The sequence below is a fragment of the Bison bison genome, unplaced genomic scaffold (assembly GCF_000754665.1).
Source record: "Bison bison bison isolate TAMUID 2011002044 unplaced genomic scaffold, Bison_UMD1.0 scf7180017864465, whole genome shotgun sequence".
Classification (NCBI taxonomy): Eukaryota; Metazoa; Chordata; class Mammalia; order Artiodactyla; family Bovidae; genus Bison; species Bison bison.
Window position 1 is genome coordinate 4,282,155 of NW_011495026.1, and position 18,795 is coordinate 4,300,949.

At 37.9% G+C, this 18,795-nt stretch overlaps 2 protein-coding genes across 2 annotated transcripts in view; both read right to left on the bottom strand.

The window, feature by feature from the left end:
• Positions 1-13,031, bottom strand: part of SLC25A31 (solute carrier family 25 (mitochondrial carrier; adenine nucleotide translocator), member 31) — a 35,969-nt gene extending 22,938 nt beyond the window's left edge. Inside the window, exons 1-2 of the mRNA XM_010860258.1 lie at positions 12,730-13,031; positions 1,090-1,217 (exon numbers count right to left, since the gene is read on the bottom strand). Of these exons, the coding sequence (XP_010858560.1) occupies positions 1,090-1,217; positions 12,730-12,973 (372 nt within the window). The 5' untranslated portion in view covers positions 12,974-13,031. The remainder of the gene's footprint in view (positions 1-1,089; positions 1,218-12,729) is intronic.
• A 2,463-nt stretch (positions 13,032-15,494) lies between these two features.
• Positions 15,495-18,795, bottom strand: part of INTU (inturned planar cell polarity protein) — an 83,083-nt gene continuing 79,782 nt past the window's right edge. Inside the window, exon 16 of the mRNA XM_010860259.1 lies at positions 15,495-18,491. Coding sequence (XP_010858561.1) covers positions 18,380-18,491 — 112 coding nt within the window. The 3' untranslated portion in view covers positions 15,495-18,379. The remainder of the gene's footprint in view (positions 18,492-18,795) is intronic.

Sequence of the window (18,795 nt, forward strand, 5' to 3'; positions counted from 1 at the left end):
GAATACATTTGAATCAGTTCTAATGAGGTGGATGAAACTGGAGCCTATTATACAGAGTGAAGTAAGCCAGAAGGAAAAACAGAAATACAGTATACTAACGCATATATATGGAATTTAGAAAGATGGTAACAATAACCTGGTGTACGAGACAGCAAAAGAGACACTGATGTATAGAACAGTCTTATGGACTCTGTGGGAGAGGGAGAGGGTGGGAAGATTTGGGAGAGTGACATTGAAACATGTAGAATATCATGCAAGAAACGAGTTGCCAGTCCAGGTTCGATGCGCGATACTGGATGCTTGGGGCTGGAGCACTGGGACGACCCAGAGGGATGGTGTGGGGAGGGAGGAGGGAGGAGGGTTCAGGATGGGGAACACATGTATGCCTGTGGCGGATTCATTTTGATATTTGGCAAAACTAATACAATTATGTAAAGTTTAAAAATAAAATAAAATTTAAAAAAAAAAAAAAGGAAAAAAAAAAATAAAAAAAAAAAAAATAAAATGTAATTACCTGCTTTTTCTAAAAACAGAACTACCATATGATCCAGCAATTCCACTCCTGGGTATATGTCCAAAAAATACAAAACACAACTCAAAAAGATACAGGCACCCCAATGTTCATAGCAGCATTATTTGTAACTGCCAAGGTTGTAAAGGTATGTAATCAATCCAAGTGTCCATCAACAGATGAATGGATAAAGAAGATGTTATATATATAAAATGGAATACTACTGAGCTATAGAAAAGCAAGAAAAATTTCTATTTGCAGCAACATGGACAGACTCTGATGGTATTATGCTAAATGAAGTAAGTCAGAAAAAGACATACACTTCATGATATCACTTCTATGTGGAATCTATAAAATACAACAAACTAGTGAATAAAACAAATAAGAAGCAGATTCACAGATACACAAAACAAACTAGTGGTTACCAGTGAGAAAAGGGAAGGGGTGCAGATAGGGGTGTGGGGGAAAGGGTTACTATGGGATAATTTGAATCACATATGTGAAACTGTTAAAAACTGTAAAGCACTATATAATTTAAAGAAGCTTTCATTCAATTAAAAGTAATAAAAAATAATTACCTGTTTTTCTTTATTAACTCCAGACATGAACAGTTGTTTGTATTTGTCTTTGAAAGCAAAGTTTAGAGCTTGTGTTGGAAAATACCGGATTACATTTGCCAAATTGCCACGCCAATAACTGAGGAAACCTACAAAAGAAAGCATACTAAATATAAACTTGTATTATTATTAAATAATTTGCATAGTTTTAACAAACTTAGCTGTTTGAACTACCTAAAACTTACATCTTTTCTCATGAGAAAAAAAAGAAATTTACATGTGTCTCCAACTGAAGGAAAAAAGGCTATGTTAACTCCAAGCACTCCATTTCAATTTTGTTAATTTCCAATAAGAAGCCTTGACTACCTAAAAACCTATGGAAAGCATTACCAGCTGAATATAGGTCTCTTCACTAATAGAAAAACAGAGCTTACTAGTACTCATAAGAGAAGTTTAGTCTCATTTCAAATCATAAAATACAATTCCTATGGTGACAAGTCTGTTGGAACAAAATTGTGTTGTATATATACTCCTGAGAATGAGATAAAAGAGTCTTACCTTTATATTTTATAACCTAGCCAAATAAAAGGAATTCACAATTCAAGGCAGTTTCCAGAGGCCTGACGAAGAGACAGGAGGAAACTTTCAAGGTTAATAATCTTCCCAATTCAAATCTCCATGGACTAAATGACCAAACTTTATAATTCAGTCACTGTGTTACCTGATAAGTCAGAGCTGCCTTTATAATCCTTTAGCTGCCCCAGAATACAACAGGCGATCCCTCCAGGACCCATAGTTGTATTTACAGATGGTTGAACCCTGCTACTCTTAAGATAGCTCTAGTCCCAGCTTGGAGAAAAGAATACCCATAAACAGTCTCCTAAAGATAAAAATTTGAATGAAGATAATCTCAGTTGACTGCGCCCAGTGCTCAGAAACTGAAAGTTGGATCAGATAAATACACAGAAAGATATTTATTTATTAAATAAATAAGTATACTTTGTGGGAAGTAAAATTGAGTATTAGTGAATCCCAAGGTGAATGTAAAGCAGCTGTATAGAGACAATTAAGATGTATATTAATGGCCAAGACATAATCTTTTCAGTCCTCACAGCTGATTCAGTTACCTGGCATTCAGTTGCAGGCATAAATTACTAGGGCATTTAACATGTAATGATAACAGCCACAACTTCCTGAGCACTCAATGTGTACCAGGCACTGGCAAAGGCTATACTTGTACATTTAATTTAATCATCACACTAAGATTATGATACATGTTCTCTTATAGTACCCATTTCATACATGCACAAACTGAAACTTTTATAAATTTAAAAACTATAATCAGGATTTAGAATCAAGTTTTATGTCTGTCTCCAAAGCTCTACTGAAGCTTTGAGTTTCTGGAGAAGCAAATCCTAGAAAAGTTTGAAAATGATTAAAGTATGGTAAGTAAATAAAAGTCTATTTTTTAAAAAAATGGAAAATGATTATTGTAAAAATGTTTGAGGCAATACTAAAAAAAATACTAATTTCTAGGAACTGTTTTTTATTCATTTAATCCTCATAATCACCCATGAGGTAGGTAATATTAATCTCTCCATTTTATATATGAAGAAATGCATTAAAAACAACTTCTAAGGCATAAACAAGTTAGTTAAATAACTTGCCCAGTATCACTTAGGTCAGAAAATTGTACACCTGGAATTTAAACTCAAGCAATCTGGCTCAATAATTCAGTCCCTTAACTACAATACTTTCCTTAATCATGCAAATATCTTTTGTACCTAAGAAAGGTCAACGTTTTCTTTAATGGAAGCAAAATAAAAATCTTAAAACATGAGAAATGTAAGCAAATTATAAAAGAATATTGCTTGCTAGTTACAGCCACATTGAATTCCTGAGGGAGATTGATGAATCTAATTTTCAGAGGTATTTTTAGTGATTTCTAAGTTCTTCATAGTTAACAACATTTAACAACATAGTTAAGCATTTGTATTTTCTGCAGACTTGCGGAAGAGAAACACTGAAAGTAAAATATGACTGTAAATGATACTGAAGAATAAGATTTTATTTTCTACACCTGTGTTACAGTAACACAATAACAGATTACTGGCTGAGGATAGAGTCGATCTTAAAAGTAAAAAAAAGAACATGTTGGCTGGAGAATGGCCAATGCAGTCAAATGGGATTTAAATTAAAAATCATCACTTGTTTTTTAAAAAACTAATAAACTGAGCTTAAAAAGCGTTGTGTATAAAAAATGTATTGGAATTCCCATTTTATACATGGCTCTTATTTATTAATAGTCATTTTGGAAATGGTTGATTTAGATGGTATTGAGATATTACAGGTTTCAGATTGTGAGCTGTTATATAATATGATTATGAAAAGTGTGAAAGTGTTCATTTCTCTGTCGTTTCTGACACTTTGTAATCCCACGGACTGTAGCCTGCAAGGTTCCTCTGTCCATGGAATTCTCTAGGCAAAAATACTGGGGTGGGTAACCATTCCCTTTTCCCAGGGATCTTCTGGACTCAGGGATCAAATCTGGGTCTCCCACACTGCAAGTAGATTCTCTACTGTCTGAGCCACCAGGGAAGTCCGATTATAATTACAGTACTGAATTAATATCTATTTCACAAAAGAGTATCACAAATAAGTAGTAAAAAGCTTTTAACTTTGGCTAACGTATTGAATCGGAGAAGGCAATGGCAACCCACTCCAATACTCTTGCCTGGAAAATCCCATGGACGGAGGAGCCTGGTAGGCTGCAGTCCATGGGGTCGCACAGAGTCGGACATGACTGAAGCCACTTAGCAGCAGCAACGAATTGAATATAAAGAGAAAATTCTGATGACAGACATCTGCAGATTAACAGGAACCATGACAGAGTGCCAGATTTATGACTGAGATGGTTTGGTATTGTTGACAGAATGTATTCCTTTTAGCAAAATTGTATTTGCGTGAAACAACCTAGAGGATTCAACAAAACAACTGTCAACATCTCGATGAAATTCTAGAAACAAATAAACCACTAGAAGAATAACAGGAAAACTGGCAGCTTTTAATGAGTTATGTCTGAAAAAATATTTCTCTCACACACAAAATACTATTGCATGGTTACTACTGATTCGTGGATTCCCTGAAGCTACAGGTATCAGGTTAAAAACCCTTCCTTTAGCCTTTTTCCACATTATCATGCTGCAAAACCTTACTCTTATTCCCTTTTTTTCAACTCACTGATGTACCAGGCTTTTAGGAGTGCCAATGTCCTTAGTAAGAGTACAAAGAGGAGGAACTTCAAAGTGGAATTCTGAATACATTTTCTATAGAAATATAATTTTGGGAGGCTAGGTTTCAGCATTTTATTAAACTATACTCTAGGTACACTATGTACCATGTAGGTTCTTTAGATAAGATTACAAAAATCTACTTTATATGTAAAACAAATTTATCCCAAGTACATTCATTTACAAATGATGATGAGGAATGAACATTTGTAAATTCAGGAATGTATTCACAATGATTAGAGTTAAAATGTATTAAGCACTAACCATGCAACAGACACAAGGTAGAATATTTTATAGCACTCTTTTTTTTCTAACTTTTTATTTGATATTGGAGTATAGTTGATTAACAATGTAGTGATAGTTTTAGGTGGACAGCAAAGGGAGTCAGCTACACACATTTATGTATCCATTCCTACCCCAAATTCCCCTCCTAAGGAGGCTGTCACTTGAGTTCCCTGTGCTATACAGTAGGTCCTTGTTGGTTATCCATTTTAAACATAACAGTGTTTACAAGTCCATCCCAAACTCCCTAACTATGCCTTTCCACTATTCTCTGCCCCTGGCAACTACAGGTTCATTCTCTAAGTCTGTGAATCTGTATCTATTTTGTCAGTAAACTTATTTGTATAAATTCTTTTTAGATTTTGCATATAAGGGATATCATATGGTTTTCCCCCCCTCTGACTGACTTATTTCATTCATTATGACAGCTCTAGGTGCATCACTGATCCTGCAAATGGCATTATTTCCTTCTTTTTAATGGCTGAGTAATATTCCATTGTATTTCTGTATCACATCTGCATCCATTCCTCTGTTGATGGACATTTAGGCTGCTTCCGTGTCTTGGATGCTGTAAACAGTACTGCAGTGAACACTGGGGTGCGTGTGTGCTTTATTTATTTATTTCTTGGTTGCACTGGGTTTTCATTACTGTATATGCACTTTCTCTAGTTGTGGCAAGTGGGGCCTACTCCTCATTGCGGAGTGCAGTTCTCATTGCGGTAGGTTCTCTCGTTGCGGAGCACTGGCTCTAGGCTTCAGCAGTTGCGGCAGGTGGGCTCGGTAGTTGTGGTGCATGGGCTTTGTTGCTCTGCGGCATGTGCAGTCTTCCCAAATCAGGGATCAAACTCATGTCCCCTGCAGTGGCAGACAGATTCCCATCCACTGATCATCAGGGAAGTCCCAGACCATGCTTTTCTCCAGATATATGTCCAGGAGTGGGATTTCAGGGCCATATGGTGGCTCTATTTTTAGAGGAACCTCTGGACTATTCTCCACAGCCACTGTACCAATTTACATTCCCACCAAGAGTGAAGGAGGGTTCCCTACTCTCCACACTCTCTCCAGCCTTTACTGTTTGTGGTCTGTTTTATTACAGGGATTATCCTGTTTAACCATCAAAACTACCATATGAGGTAGGTAATAAAATTATTGGGCTTCCCTGGTGGCTCAGATGGTAAAGAATCCACCTGCAATGCAGGAGACCTGGGTTCAATGCCTGGGTTGGGAAGATCCATTGGAAAAGGGAACAGCTACCCCCTCCAATACTCTGGCCTGGAGAATTCCATGGACAGAGGAGCCTAGTGGGCTACTATCCACTGGGTCACAAAGAGTTGGACATGAGTGAGCAACTTTCACAAACATATAATATTATTATAACCAGTACAGAACTGAGGAAATTGAAGTTGAGAGAGTTAAATTAAAGTTGTTCAAGGTTACAAGGTAAGGAAAAGACTGGGATTCCCAGTCTTTCCTAATTCCAGATCTTTCTACATCTATCTGCTACAGATCTAGAACTATTACATCTCTATTGCCTCTAGGGAAAAATCCACTTTGAATAAAAACAGTAGTATTTTTTGATCAGAATAAAACAAAGGAAAAGCAAGAGTGATGGAAATGTAGTAGTATTTCATTTTCTACTCATTAAGATTCTCGGAGAAGGCAATGGCACCCCACTCCAGTACTCTTGCCTGGAAAATCCCATGGATGGAGGAGCCTGGTGGGCTGCAGTCTATGGGGTCGCACAGAGTCAGACACAACTGAAGCGACTTAGCAGCAGCAGCAGCAGTCATGCAGATTAAAGGACAGTTTCCAAATATATAATCACAAAATTGATACAGAAAAACATGGGGATTGTGGTATATTTCTCCTCTAACAGAAGAACATCTAAGGTGTGTTGCCTTTTTTTTTTTTTTTCCTTAATTGCTTAGTAAAAATAATCTCTTCAAAATTTAAAGATGATAAAAAAACCTCCTTGGAACTTAATTCTGAGAAAGTAATTAAGAATTAATATAAAACTTAGGGGAAAATGGGGAAAAGTTACCAGGTCAGTTACTGGTCAACTTACAAGTCAAGAATGGAAATGCTAGGCATGTTTGGGTATACAGTTGACCTTTGAACAATGTGAGAGTTAGGGGCGCTGATGACCCACGCAGTCAAAAATCCAAGTATAACTTGTAGTCTGCCTCCCCTATGTGTAGTTTCTCCACATCCACGATTCTGCAACCATGAAGTCAACCAACCGGGGATCATGTAGTACTGTAGTATTTACTACTGAAAAAAAAAAAAATCCACACAATTCAAACCCATGGTGCTCAAGGGTCAAGTGTATGTATATTTGAGACTTGTACACTCTAACATACTTAGACAGTCTGCCTATTAGTTAAAAAAATGCAATCAATGATTCTCAAATACGTACATACTTAAAAAAGCAAATTATGTACCTTTGCCACTATACCATCCTGTTATGTGCATCTGTAAAACACATCCAAAAGAGAAATGAAAGAATGAGATAAAGCTTCTTCATTCACACGATACTGTAAATCAACTATACTCAATAACTATACAAAAAAAAAGGATTCTTCATTTAAAAACCTTTTATGTGATACCAAGTACATAGCAGGGGCTTCTCTGGTGTCTCATATGGTAAAGAATCTGCCTGCAATGCAGGAGACCCAGGTTTGATCCCTGGGTCGGGAAGATCCCCTGGAGAAGGGAATGGCAACTCACTCTAGTGTTCTTGCCTGAAGAATCCCATGTACAGAGTAGCCTAGCAGGCTACTGTCCATGGGGTTGTAAAGAGTCGGATACGACTGAGCGACTAACACACACACTCACAGAGCAGACCTGCTAGGGACAGCACTGGGAATAAAGTTCTTGGTCTTATGGAACTTACATTACAAAGACAGACAATGAAGAAATAAATGTTAGGTGTCCAGAAAAAAAAAACAGTAATATGCAGAAGGAGAATGAGGAAGGACTATTTAGATAGGGTGGTTAGGTCAAACTTTAAGATATTAGGACACAACTGAGCGTTTATTTTACTAGTTAAAACACAGTACTTTCAAGTATCTTGCTAATTATGATGTTTTCATACTATCATCTGCTATTATCTCAAGGCACCCTTAGAATGAGGTTCATTCTTAAAAATAATGTGAATCTATATTTCAAATAGTCTTGACAATTTCAAATATTCAAATAGTCTTATCTCTATAAATCCATTTAACAGAGCCAACATAAACTATATTTATTATACAATAATTGAGCAAGGGCTCCAGTCATCCCTTTTCCCCTGTGTTACTCTTACTCTTTTTTCAGGATGCTTTAGTGTCCTGTGATATATAACTGACACTTGGCCAATCATAGGTACCAGAGCCAAGTCATTTAATAAATATCAGTAAAGTTTATTTTCCTATTTTATTTACATAAAGCATATACTTAAGGAGATCCAACCAGTCCATTCTGAAGGAGATCAGCCCTGGGATTTCTTTGGAAGGAATGATGCTAAAGCTGAAACTCCAGTACTTTGGCCACCTCATGCGAAGAGTTGACTCACTGGAAAAGACTCTGATGCTGGGAGGGATTGGGGGCAGGAGGAGAAGGGGACAACAGAGGATGAGATGGCTGGATGGCATCAGCGACTCGATGGACGTGAGTCTGAGTGAACTCTGGGAGTTGGTGATGGACATGGAGGCCTGGTGTGCTGCGATTCATGGGGTCGCAAGGAGTCGGACACGACTGAGTGACTGAACTGAACTGAAACCTAATATTTTAATACCCCCAAATATCATCTTCAAGATTTAAAAACCTCACTGCTTTAGCCTTCAGAAAAATATGTTTGGAAAAGTTCATATTAAAAACAGCTGATGAACTCGTGTCCAGAAATACCTGAAAGAGAAGAGTTCTGTTGGGCTCTTAAAAACTGAGACTTATAATATCCTTGAAAACCTATGTTACAATATACTAAATAGAAGTTTATATTAATTAAAATATATTTACTGATACATAGCTTGCTCAGTGAAAAAGAATCACTCTCAAGACACTAAAATGTTAACTGTGGTAATATTAGCAGTTTTTTTTAAACTTTTGGTTTCTCTATATTTTGTAATTTTCTATAAGAAACATGCATTATTTGTATAATGAAGGTTTGAACAGTACTAAATAATAAAAGTATACATACAAAGTTGGAAAGTCATAAAACCAACTAAAGAATAAATCTTTAAAAACAGCATTAGTCAGGTTAAACCCTTTGATACTAAAAAGTATCAAAGACACCCAAAGAGATATTTAAAGCTATGTTCAGAACAAGAATGAAGAGATGTCTCCTTGAGGTGTAAAGGAAGACGTAAGGTAAGAAGATAGTGAGAGAGCACCTAGTTTTGCCTTCTGAGTTCACTGTCTCTTATCCTCATTTCATATTGCCTAAAGAAAGGAAAAGTTATCAGTAAAACTAGAATATGGAAAACAAGAGAAACTTCAGAACGCTGAGATGGCGATGTACCTTGATTTTCACAAGACAGAAAGTAAATTCCAGAAAACAAAAGCCTTAGAATCTGACTGCCTAGTAAAGTTCCAGAATGATCTAGCACAGTGATTCTGAACCCCACCAGGTTCCAGTTTTCCATACATAATAAATATTTTACAATGCTTCCTTTACTACCTATAAATAGAATACAAAGACAATAACCTCTTCACTAGCTCAAGAAAAGTCAATATAATGCCTTCTTTGCTACATACAAAGAGGAAATAAGAGTTTATAATATGTATTTTTAATTAGTAAATTGGTGAGGTGTGATCACGTCAGAGACATAATAGTAATGAATCTGTTGTGTTTAAGATATACACTGACATTTTAAAAAAAGGACTTAATAATTAGTATATCTATACAATCATAATTCAATATTTAAAAATGAAGATGATGTAAGTGGTGATCAAATATGACACACAGAGCTGTTAACATGAGTTTCCACAATGATGAACACCTCTCAGTAAAATTCTGAGCAAAACAAAGTACAGTCTTTCCTCTACTTACACGACAGCTGCATTACTGAAATTAGTGTGTACTAAAATCAGGCCCTGGACAGTTTACGTTGATAAGTAAATAATCAAAAACAGGTTTGAGTGCCATAAGAACATCCAGTGGGAGATCTGAGTTATTCCATTGTAGGATATGTCTTTGTTGTGCAGGACTGACCATATACAGGGGCAGCAGGATGTTTAGCAGTCCTGGATTTTGCCTTTCATATCACTGCATTTAAGGATTACTCCCCTCTTTGTGCTAAACAAAAAATTCCTCACAAGTTTCCCCAAATGCCCCTAGATGGCAATATTATCCCTGTTGTGAATTACTAATCTTTTAGCATAGGATATACTATGTGTATTGATAACAAGGCTTTGTATGTACTAGGAAACATTTTCTTAAAATTCTGCTTAAAGAAAGCTGGAGCCATAATACTATTAAGAATGGTCTCAATTTACAAGAGCCATATTGAATGTGTGTGTGCATGTACTCAGTCTTCAGAGGTGTCCTATTTTTGCAACCCAAAGGACTGATGTTGAAGCTGAATCTCCAATACTCTGGCCACCTGATGTGAAGAGCTGACTCATTTGATAGGACCCTGATGCTGGGAAAGATTGAGGGCAGGAAGAGAAGGGGATGACAGAGGATGAGATGGTTGGATGGCATCACCGACTCAATGCACATGGGCTTGGGTAGGCTCTGGGAGTTGGTGATGGACAGAGAAGCCTGGCGTGCTGTGGTTCATGGGGTCGCAAAGAGTCAGACACAACTGAGTGACTGAACTGAACTGAACTGATGGACTGTAGCCCGAGAGGCTCCTCTGTCCATGGGATTTTCCAGGCAAGAATACTGGAGTGTGTTGCCATGCCCTCCTCCAGGGGATTTTGTAGATCCAGGGACCCAACCAAGTCTCTTGCACTGCAGGCAGATTCTTTACTGCTGAGCCACCAGAGAAGCTTCATATTTAACATATTTAGGTTTAAATATTACAAAAAACATTTAAAATATAAAATGATTTAGCATTGGTCAGCACAATCTTTCCAGAATATTTAACTTTACCTCACTAAATATTTAAAGCATATTAGTAAATAATAAAGAGGCTCCTACTTCTCTGAAGAGAAATGGGAAGCTTGCTCTGATAAAATAAATGGAAGTGAAAAGATGTGAGCCATTAACTATGAAAGATCTAAATTAAGCTCCCAGACAGGGCACACTATATCCACAGTATAGATTATGCCTTAAGAGTCTATATCCTCAACCCTAAATACTCTGCTTGCAGGGTCTTAGTTCCCCCACCAGAGATCGAACTTGTGTCCCCCTGAAGTGGAAGCCTGGAGTCCTAACCACTGAACCACCAGGGAATTCCCAGGAATCCTTTTTTTATAAGAGGAAACGTAACCTATCTTAGACTTAGGAGTGAAAGAAAGGCCTGCACTTGAGTTGAACCCACTTCACATCTTGTTCAGAATATACAACAAATAGGCCTATTTCCCTTTTTAAAATTCTTATAGATGTTTCAATTGAATCCAACTATATATGGGAGGCTCAGATGGTAAAGAATCTGCCTGCAATGCAGGAGACCCTGGTTCAATCCCTGGGTCAGGAAGATCCCCTGGAGAATGGAATGATATTCTTGCCTGGAGAATCCCATGGATAGAGGAGCCTGTCGGGCTACAGTCCACAGGGTCACAAAAAGTTGGACAGAAGTGAGCGACTAATACTACACTATACAGCTCAAAGTTTCTGATCAATTTATCCTCTATTCACTTAGCTAACTTAGAAGCCAGTCTGCAAGGTGAGGGCAATGAATGATTAACAAGGCATTTTCATTATTCCTTAAAATCATTTCAATCTTAACAGGAAAAACTCCACAATGAACCAAAATATCAAAATTTTACATAAAAACAGAGCCTGATGCAAAAAAAGAAAACTGATCCTGTCTCTACTTAGAGTTTTTACATTGCTCACCATAGGTTTTTCTCATTAATTTTGATTTCTAAAAATACTGCATTAAAATAGTTTGTTTCTAGACTGAGGTTCCCATGAGGCACAGTGGCAAAGAATCCGCCTGCCAATGCAGGAGACACCTTCGATCCCTGGAGGGGAAGATCCCCTCTAGAAGGAAATGGCAACCCACTCCAGTATTCTTGCCTGGAGAATCCCATGGACAGAGGCACCCGGCAGGGCTACAGTCCATGGAGTAGCGAAGAGTCGGACACAACTAAGCACGCACGCACCACTGAGGTTTTTTGGCATCTTCCTAAAACATGTGTAGACGTGAGTGCCTGTTAAGCTTCAACCCCAGTCAGTCTTCAGTAGTTCCTGAGAACAAACAAGCTCTTTTCACTGAATATGTACTAGAGAGGCCCCAGTGCTTCTCTATTTGGCATGCTGCTGCTGCTGTTGCGTCGCTTTAGTCATGTCCGACTCTGTGCGACCCCATAGATGGCAGCCAACCAGGCTTCCCGTCCCTGGGATTCTCCAGGCAAGAACACTGGAGTGGGTTGCCATTTCCTTCTCCAATGCAGGAAAGTGAAAAGTGAAAGTGAAGTCTCTTAGTCGTGTCCGACTCTAGCGACCCCATGGACTGCAGCCTACCAGGCTCCTCCGCCCATGGGATTTTCTAGGTAAAAGTACTGGAGTGGGGTGTCATTGCCTTCTCCATTTGGCATACTTGTCTTAAACATGTTATTTCAGCAAATATTTCAGAACCTTAAAGCACTTATTAACATACAGCCAAGTGCCTAATGGCATCTCCCCCAATCCTGGGAGGTCAACCATTTCCCTCTTGAGCCAGGTAGAGGCGCACTGGGGTGCAAGGCCTACTAGGAAGGAGAAATGTAGAGGAGAAGGTGGTGATCCCTCCTGCCCAAGGACTGCTCACGTGTAGGCCTTCTTGACCCTGGGAAAGCAGAGCCTCATAGACTGGTTAAGAAATTGTATTATCCCAGGCACAGAAATCAACTCCCGACACACACAGCCCTGGTGCCCGCGCAGCGTCCCCTCCTGGCTCACCCACTCCCTTTTCCCAGAAGCTGACCCTGCGCGGAGGGAAGGTTGGAGCATACGCACCCTGCTCACGGGGAATCCGCACCAGGCAGTCCACGATGCCTTTGTACTGAGCCTCAGGGCTGATCTGCTTGGACGACGCCTGGACCTGCAGCAGCAGCTTCACACGCTCGATGGGCGCCACCGTCGTCTTGGACACAGCCGCCGCCACCCCGCCTGCCAGCAGGTCCTTCCCGAAGGATGTGGCGTCAAAAAGCCGCTTTTCCACCTTCTTCTCTTGCTTCCTCTTCGGAGGTTCACGCTGCATGGTGGAACAACTGACGTAAAAACGGGTAGCAGAAGCTCAAAATAAGAGCCGGAGACACGCGAGGACGAAGCCGAAAACCGCTTCAGCGTAGTCCTGGCGGGAAAGCCGCGCTCAGGACGCTGGGAGAAGGTCGCGCCAGGGGCGGGGAGCTGCGCAGGTGCCTCCAACCGCCTCCAGCCAGTGGAGCCGGTCACGTGACTCCCAACACGTGGCTCTTCAGCGTGGTACTGTCTACGCAAGTAGAGGTGCTTGGCTGCGCTTGCAGCGGCGGACAGGACTGGGAGGCTGTGAGTTCTCATATGGGAAGGGATCCGGGAGAGCCAGGCCTGTAAAAAGAGGTTTAGTAGCCCAAACACGACAGAGCAGCAAAATCAACCGTGTAGGACTAACCAAGTTTAGTTTTGGTTCCTAGAGTAACCCTTGCACTTTCTATTAGAAATCGCTTTAAAATCTTCTCCTTTAAATGTAGCAGGGGTCTTCTGTCTAGTCACTGTGTCAGTGTCTGGTTTTACTGACTGTACCCCCATAACATAATTCAACACATTTCTCTCTCCTGTATTTTATTTAATTTGGTAATTCTATCTAGAGCAGTGGTGTTCAGTCAGACGAATGCACAAATTAGAGGTGTTGTTAGGGGGTGGAGGGAGACACGGGTTTGTGCCCGGCTGTCTGTGCTTGAATTTGAATTCCCCAGGTAATTTTAATGTGCAGAGTTGGGAACGTGTTCTAGAACAGCGGTTCACAAGCTGATTTTAGGATACCTTTTCACTCTTCATGTAGAAGGCTGCAAAGAAGCTTCTGTTTTTATGTTATATATTATTTCAGAAATTGTAACAGAAAATTTTAAAAATCTCATTTAAAATAACAGTAAACCCCTACATAAGTAACATTTTTATATTAAAGAACAATTATTTTGCCAACAAAAAATGTAGTCAGAACAGCCTTGTTTTATATTTTTTTAAGTCTTTTTAAATGTCTGGCTTAATAAAAGCCTGATTTACACAGCTGCTTTTGCATTCCGTTTGCTGCAATAGTGCCCAACATATATGTAACTGCTGGAAAACTCCACTACACACTAATGAGGGAATGTGTGAAAGAGGCAAAAAATGTCCTATTATTATTAATAAAGAAATATATTCTGAATTCCTCTTTACAACTTGTTTGATGGTTTCTACTAAAGGAAGGAAGCTTCCATTTTATCATCTCGTACTCTGCAGGACTTGCAGTCTTTAAACACATCTATAAAATGTGAGATGAGTTACTGGCTTTTTTGAACTTTAGTTTGCATTTTTAAATTTATTATCCCAAGTGTGTTGTAACACTTTTAATAGTACTTGTCACTAGTAAAAAGCCAAATATTTTGCCCAGAAGCATTCCAGAGCAGGAATTTTGTTAATCTTTTGGTGACCTCATAAAACTAGTTGGCAAGTCCTACTGGTACCATGTCTGATGCTACCTTCCTTTTCTTGGCGGCTCACTTGACTCAACTGGTTTTTCAGCCTGAGTTTCTTTGTATATTGTATGCTGCTGACATATTCTTTCTAAAGTAATTTCATTTATCATTATTCCTAGCTTGAAAAATTTAAAATTTTCTCACTGCATTGACTTCAAAATCGTTTGTGAAATCCATAACAAATTCAAGAAATGATGGGCATTTTATCTGCAAAGATCTGGAAAATTAAAGACTTCATTCTCTTTTATGGTAATTTAAAGCACTTAGAAAGAAATTTAAAGGGGGAACTTCCCAAATCACACTCCAAGCAAGAATGTCTCTTTAAGGTGCCAAAAGAAGTTTAAAGGAACCATCTCTGGTCACAGGAAACATAAGTTATTTTCAGAAGTCAGAAAAGCCTGCTGCTGCTCCCCAAGGCAATTTTCTCTCCCTTGCCTTTTTGCCCCGCCTTCTGCCCTCCCCTGACGTGACTCTGTAGTTAACAGTGTTTATAGCATGTTCCTTTATGATATCCTCAAGCTTACTTTTGACATATATTCTTTGTTAGAAGACAGCAAAAGTGAAAGTACTTAGAAGTGTAGCTTTTTTTTTGACCCTATTAAAGAGCTCTGAATCATCTCTTTTCAATAGATTAAGCTGCAAATATTTATTTTAATTTGCTGCTTTGCATTTTATTTACTGATTTACTGAATGAAAAAAGTTCTGGTGATTTATATGTTGATATTAAAAATAGAGAGTCTCAGGGCCTTTGCACTGTTCACTTTTTCCTTAGGAATCAGCTTGGTTAGTTTCCCCACTTACTGCAGATCTGAGGCCTTCCAAGCAACCCTTTCCCTAGCCACCCTGTCTCTCACACTTCATACTCCATTTTCTTGCTTCACTCTTTCTTTTAGCTTTTGTTTTACTTATTTGTGGTCTACCTCTCCCACTAGAACATAAGCTCCATGAGGGTAGCAATTTTTGGCTGTTTTGTTCATTGCTATATCTCTGGCATTCAGAACAGTGCTTGGTACAGAGCAGAAACGTAATAAATGTTTGTTGGATGAATGGACAAAAAGTCAACACAACTGCAAACAAACCTCTGCACATCTTTATTAAAAACTGTCAATATAGTGCAAAAATAACTTCAGTGATATAGAAGTACAACTCTAAAAAATTAATTTCCACGCAGTACAGTATATAAAGTTTTAGTAATATTTATTAAAGTATTTTAAAATATTCGAAGTATAAATCCTCATTTTAAAAGTGTTTAGTGCTGAATAATTTTTCTTAGCTTTCCAACATTTTGTACAGTAGAGGGTATGATTTAGATGACTCCACTGTTTTCAACCAATGGATATTGAATAATAAGTAGTGGTAGTAGTAGTAGTAGCAGCTGCTAACACTTTTATAGCACATAATGTGTGCCAGGCACTAGTTAGAGGGAAATCACACAGACAACAATAATTATTCACAATGTTATTTTCAAGAATGTTCAAAGTGGACAAACCTAGTAAATTGGTTTCATAGCTCTTCCCATTTGTATCAGAAATATAAAAAAGCAGGGACTGCAATTTACTAACTTGCCAGTATGCATCATCCTTGAGGTCCCTTGGCACAAAAAGAGAAATTCTCTAACATGACAAACAAAGAGACAAAAAAGAGAAATGGAGAAATGGGGGTTGAAATCTAAAACGTAATTTTGTCGGGGGATGGGACTAAAAAATATATGATGGTGGTAAGACAGCACTTGCTTTTTTTTTTTTTTTTAATGCTGGAAATATAGTCTTTTGCATTACAGTCTTTGGTGAAAAAGAACGTTTGCAGGATGATAAAATCCAACCTAAGAATGTTTCTATACCTGCAAAAGCATTCTATGTCCCTCTTTATTTAAAGTTGCAGACAGGCACTTATTGTCCAGTGAGTCGCATCTACTCTCAGGTGTGAATCTGAACATATATGGAAAAATGAGCAGCTAAGTTTACAGTACTTGCCACACTTATTTTGATATCTATTTAGAGATAAGAGCCAAGATAATGTTTGGTTTTCTTTCTTAAAAATACAATGTCTCTGCAACATGCACATTACAGAGCACATCTGCAGTACTTCACAGGACTTGGCTTTATATAAGATCAGTAGTCTGTCTTTTTATTTCAGTTATTAAATAGTGGTCTTCTGATTCTTTGAGACCAGGAAAACAGTTCAACAGATCAAAATTTCACTAAGTGAAACAAAAAGTTCCTAATGGTAAGTCCCAAGTTCAGTCTGTTTGAAAATCTGAGGTGATCAATGGCTGCATTTATAAATAATTCTCCATATTAAAAATAGCTTCATGGTGTTTGAGGGAACATTATCAAGAAATTTAAGACATTTACTAAATACTCTTAAACAATACTTTGATACTTATATATGTGCACAAGCAGTCTTAAGACAGTAGTAAAGAGTCTATCATTTGACCAAAATTATAATCTGAAGGGGAGGATATTGCAAGCCATTTTCTACCAAGTTTCTTGCTCTGTTTTGAATGCCAAAATTAAGGCCCACAAATCACTAATAGGACAGGTATAGTGGTTTGCATCTTCAACACCTGGGGGGAAATCTCAAACTCACGACAGAGGGATAATAGTGTTTCTTCTAAGACCAAATATTTAAAATGGTGCATCCACTATGTTTTTCAGTTAATTCTGATTAAGCTGGAGGTCTCATGCTTGAGGTAGGGAAAGGCAGAGACTGGCTTTAGATGTGCTGGTGTAAATTGCCTTCGAAAGGTAAATCCTGACGAAGAGAGAACCCAGTGCTATAAAGTCATGGGGGCATCTGAGAATTCAGGAGAATCCACTGGGTAAATGTCAATTAAGAATTGTCATGTTCTTCCTTCCTTTCAATCTGCCAAATTCTGACAGCTAAAGAAAATTCTGATCTTAGTAACTTTCTTTCTCTACTCATGGTTAAATAAATTATTGTTCATTAAATAATTAAAAATTATTGTTCATTGTACCCCTTTGGGGAAACCCAATACATCCAGATTTGTAAGGCAAAACTTTGTATTGATTGGAAGTCACCATAGAATTTCTTTAATTAACTTTTTCAGTGTTTTAACATGATAGGGTTTTTTAAAAAAGATTTAATACAACTTTCCTAAAATTCGTGAACTTGTATAAAATGTGTGTATACCTGAACATATTTCAAAAAAGAGAAAAACAATGAAAGTATATGAACAAATAGTTTAAAAATATATATCGTAGTCAAAATAGAACTGACCTGAATGAGTAAAGAAAATCAAATAAATAAAAAAGTCAGTTTAATTTTCCCTCCTCTCTTCCCCCACAGTGAGGTATCTACTAAAACACCCAGAAGAAACATATCTGATCTAAGAAGGAATCAGTGCTCAACATTACAAATAATTTAGGTACCAAACAATAGGTTAGAGGGGGAAAACTGCACATTTTACTGAAGAGGATCTTTAGACACCTCAAAGCAATCATTTCATTTGTACATGAAAAATCTGAGCTCAGAGAGGTACAAAAACTTGCTCATGGTCACAACACTAATTAGTAACAGAACCTGGTCATCTCTTCCCAATTTCATGATTATTTTGCCAGATATCAATATTAGTCTTGATAAAAATACACAAAAAATTGGGTATTTTTCCAAGATAAACATTCTTATATTAATTTTACATAAAACACATCACATTATTTCAAATCAGTAAATAAATTAATGTTATATACCAAAATGGAAAATAAGTTAACAATCTCTTTTTCATATTTTGATCAAGTATTTTCTTCAAAAGTCTCAGAATAAGATTTAGTGCATCAAATCCAGCAGCGTATCATCTCAGTCTTCATCAGCCTTATGCTCAGTATTGATTAGTGAAAATAAGTTAAACCTTATCTCTTTGTGAACAGATCTCAGCAGTTCTAACCCTGCTTGATGGTCTATGCACAGTGTTGCTATGCATCAAGAAAATACAGCTACAAGGTTAATCCAAAGAACAGTTTAAAAGCCATTTCAATGGCAATTTCTGTAACTGAGTCATGAAAACAGACATAAAGTTCTTGAAGTTTGGGATGAAGAAAGAGTCTCCTGTAGAGAAAAAGAACATATTAATTTCAGAAATTCCAAGAAGGAAAAAACTCCAACTCTCCAATATATTTTACTACATTTTTTTGGTTTCTGAAAGAATAAGTCATAAATTCAATCACTAGTCTAAATCTACAGATTTAGGGGGAAATGCAGCTAGATTTATAATTAAATAATCTATGCCTTCAGTTTAGTTCAGTTCAGTTGCTCAGTCATGTCCGACTCTTTGCGACCTCATGAATTGCAGCACGCCAGGCCTCCCTGTCCATCACCAACTCCCAGAGTCCACTCAAACTCACGTCCATCG